This window comes from Zerene cesonia, chromosome 22 (assembly GCF_012273895.1).
Source record: "Zerene cesonia ecotype Mississippi chromosome 22, Zerene_cesonia_1.1, whole genome shotgun sequence".
Lineage (NCBI taxonomy): Eukaryota > Metazoa > Arthropoda > Insecta > Lepidoptera > Pieridae > Zerene > Zerene cesonia.
The window spans coordinates 5,633,580-5,636,946 of record NC_052123.1 but is presented as its reverse complement, the minus strand read 5'-3'; the positions used below and the strand labels follow the sequence as shown (position 1 = coordinate 5,636,946).

Below are 3,367 nucleotides of genomic sequence, written 5' to 3'. Positions count from 1 at the left end.
TTTTTTTTTTTTTTTTAAGTGGGGAAATCTTACATAAGATACCCATGGCACCCGGGGAAGGAGCTAGCAGAAGGAGGAAGGTGGGTTATGTCGGATTCCTACCGACTAAAACCCCACTGTGTTCCGACGCGCTGCTGTAGACGGGACTGCGGGAACACATTGTACTCTACCGCGTGTCCCGCCCAGCAGTTGCCCGATTCCAGGCCCTCCGCTTGGTTGACCACCCCGAGGCGACGTAAGCTGGAACACAAGCTTACGCCGCCCGCTCGCCATCGATGGATTGTTCCCCGCTCCACCATCGACGTACCCCAAACCCCCGGTCCCTACACCGTCCGACCGGAGGGCGCACGCCGAAAGGCCATCCCAATGTGTGATACACCTGGGTGGGCTTTCCGGCGCACTTTTATAAAGGTTTCCCTCGCAGCCCCCACCTCACAACATGGAGGTGGCGGCCCTCGTGCCGGCCCCACGGACCGGATTACGAGTTGGCAGACGGCCGTCGGAGGACAGCCGTCGCCCCACGCCCTGCAAGGACTCACCGCACGTCACCAAAGCGACGCGTCGGGATCCCGCCAAACTATGCTGGTAGTAAGACTACCAGCAAACACACGCACGCGACCTCTAGCCGCCATCCACCGCCGCACAAGTGCGGCACCCTGCCAGTCAGGCGGATTGAGCCAAACTAGACCCAATCCACCTCCAGCCCATTGTTGCCCAGCGGAAACCGCCAGGCCGCGACCACTGGTCGCCATCCCTCGCCGCATCTAAACGGCACCAGAACCAAACCTGGCCCCTCGGGGGATCCTAGCTAGCCAGCCAGCCAGCTAGCCAGCCTTACAAGCAATGAGGTTACAAAACCTTATTTGAAAGGTAAAAAAAAAAAAAAATAACTAAATAAATAAATGAAAATAGTTTTTAAAAACACATTATGACTTCTTTTGTTTAAAAAAAAAAAAAGGAAAGAAAAAAAAATGTGTTTTTGACCGACTTTCTTTTTCATGATTCTGAGAGTCTGATGTTCTCTTATAGAGAATAAAAATTTATAAAGTACTAGCTGCGGCCCGCGGTTTCACCCGTGTATGTCCGTTTCCCGTAGGAATATCGGGATAAAAAGTTGACTATATGATATTCCTGTTGTCCAGCTGTCTACGTACAAAATTGCAATCGGTTCAGTAGTTTTTGCGTGAAAGAGCAACAAACACACACACACACACACATCCTTACAAACTTTCGCATTTATAACATTAGTAGGATAGTTGGATAGTAGGACTAGTAGGAAGTAGGAAGTAGGAAAGTATTATAGTAGGATAGTAAGATAAGCGGTATAAATAGATAAATAACTTACTAGGCACACCCAGCACCTTCAGCAACTCGTACCTGAAAGCGAAGTATATTTCTTAATATAACAGAAAATTCGTGAGAAATGTTTAGAATTTAAGAAGTAGTAAGGTTAAATAGAAAGGAAGTTTTCAAAACTAGTGTTTTGAAAACCTTACTACTTCATGTCTTCTTATGGTAAATATATATATATATATATATATATATATATATGTATATTTTCGCTTGCCGTTTATATTATAAGTCTTTTGCGTGGTAAAAAACAGAACTCAAGACTGCTGGAATGTCTGAGTTTTAATATTCCAAAACGAACCGCATGGAGGCGGCACCGCTCGCCACTGCTGCTGATACCCACAGCACGGACTAACCTCCTTGCCAAAGCACCCATGGTACGAGCAATCCGCATTGTTAATGAAGCGCACGAAAGAACTGACCTATTTCATTGTCCCGCGAGTGAATTCGCAAGGGTGTTATTACATTTAAGCTGTTATAGTTAGGAAATATATTTTAGTTAAGCATGTGTCTAGTATTTAAGTTAGTTAAGTTTGTTGAAAAATTATTATTTTTTTTTGTTTTTTTGTATCACTGTCGCATTGGGCTTGTCCTGTTATGGCAAGTGATTTTTTATAAATAAATAAATAAATAAATAAATAAATATATATATGTATATATGTACATATCATATAAGTTATCTATAGTTTCTGATAATTTTTAACAATTGTTCTGGCGATTTTACTTAAAATGTATCTAAAGGAAAAATGATATGCCAACTTCCGTGAACTGAGAATATAATTTGGCAGCATATGTAACTAACCTATAGTGCCTGAAAGGAAATAGTTCTGAGCAAAATTCGCTTTCAGTATGATAGTTATAATGCTGCTGCAGTCACGTCCGGTTAAGCCAAGCCGCTATGCTGACCACCCGTCCAACCAGTCGTACGCCTACCAATCGCAAATGCCAGCCACATGGAGGGAATGTGTCTATTTAAGTCGTAGCCAACTTTAATTATCGTGTAATCATCGAACCGAGAACTATTGAGATGAAATCACTCTTAAACCGATTTTGTTCGATTCCGATCGAACTTCTGTTGTTGACGTTCCATTAATAATATTTCGATGAGTAATTGATAAAAAAAGGATTAAAAGAAAGTATGTAAAAGAAACAAGCATCAAAATTCAGTCATTTATTTTTTAAGCCTTATCAAATAATTTACAATTACATATTCCGTATGGTTTACGGTATTTTCCAAATGTTTCTAAAATTTTGTCGTTAGTTCGTCTTATAGCGCCACTATAAGGAGCGCAGTAACGTCGAAAGTTAAAGTAACATTTGGAAACGAGGCGTTATTTTACATACTTCAAAATAGTATCTATAATGATGAGTGATGACCCAATAACATTGGCTAACTTCGCGTGTTCTCATACAATCATCCGTCAAGTCCTGTAACGGTCAACATTTTTTATTGTGTCTCTCGTTGGCGATAACATATTTAATTGGGAATTGTACAAAATTCAGTTTTATATATTCAAACAAAAACAACAATGACGTTTTGTATCAATTATTCAGTTATGAAAAGAAATATTGATCTAAGGAATATATCAGAGTTACATTACATATTGCGAATTTATGAGCGACGTTTATTGCACTGAGAACTTAGGCGGACGAATGACTCGACCCTTGTCCTCTAAGTTTCGTATGTGTCCGATCTGTTGGTCCATATGAAAGCTAACCAATGGAACAAACTGTCTCACTTACAATCGAAACGTATCCGCTCACCGACAGATAGTTTTTCGCGTGGAGAATGTATTTTTTTACACATTGATTGTAACATTTTATTAGAAATAATAAAACGCGGGTCGACCGTCCCCGCCTCCGGGCGGCTCCGGGCGGCTCGGGCGTTCAGAGCGCCATCTTGCGGCCCTCGATGGAGATCTCGACGGCGCGCCGCGAGTTGCCGCGCAGCCGCTTCTGGTCCATGAACTTCTTCATCTGCTTCTCGTAGCGGGTCATCTTCTTCTTGCTCACCTGC

General features: G+C 42.2%; 2 protein-coding genes across 2 annotated transcripts in view; one reads left to right on the top strand and one right to left on the bottom strand.

Annotated features, from left to right (window-relative positions):
- LOC119835970 (serine/arginine-rich splicing factor 4-like) overlaps nt 1-2,343 on the top strand; it is a 7,015-nt gene extending 4,672 nt beyond the window's left edge. The window contains exons 7-8 of the mRNA XM_038361102.1: nt 412-585; nt 2,199-2,343. Of these exons, the coding sequence (XP_038217030.1) occupies nt 412-585; nt 2,199-2,343 (319 nt within the window). The remainder of the gene's footprint in view (nt 1-411; nt 586-2,198) is intronic.
- A 163-nt stretch (nt 2,344-2,506) lies between these two features.
- LOC119835969 (protein IWS1 homolog) overlaps nt 2,507-3,367 on the bottom strand; it is a 7,304-nt gene continuing 6,443 nt past the window's right edge. The window contains exon 10 of the mRNA XM_038361101.1: nt 2,507-3,363. Coding sequence (XP_038217029.1) covers nt 3,238-3,363 — 126 coding nt within the window. The 3' untranslated portion in view covers nt 2,507-3,237. The remainder of the gene's footprint in view (nt 3,364-3,367) is intronic.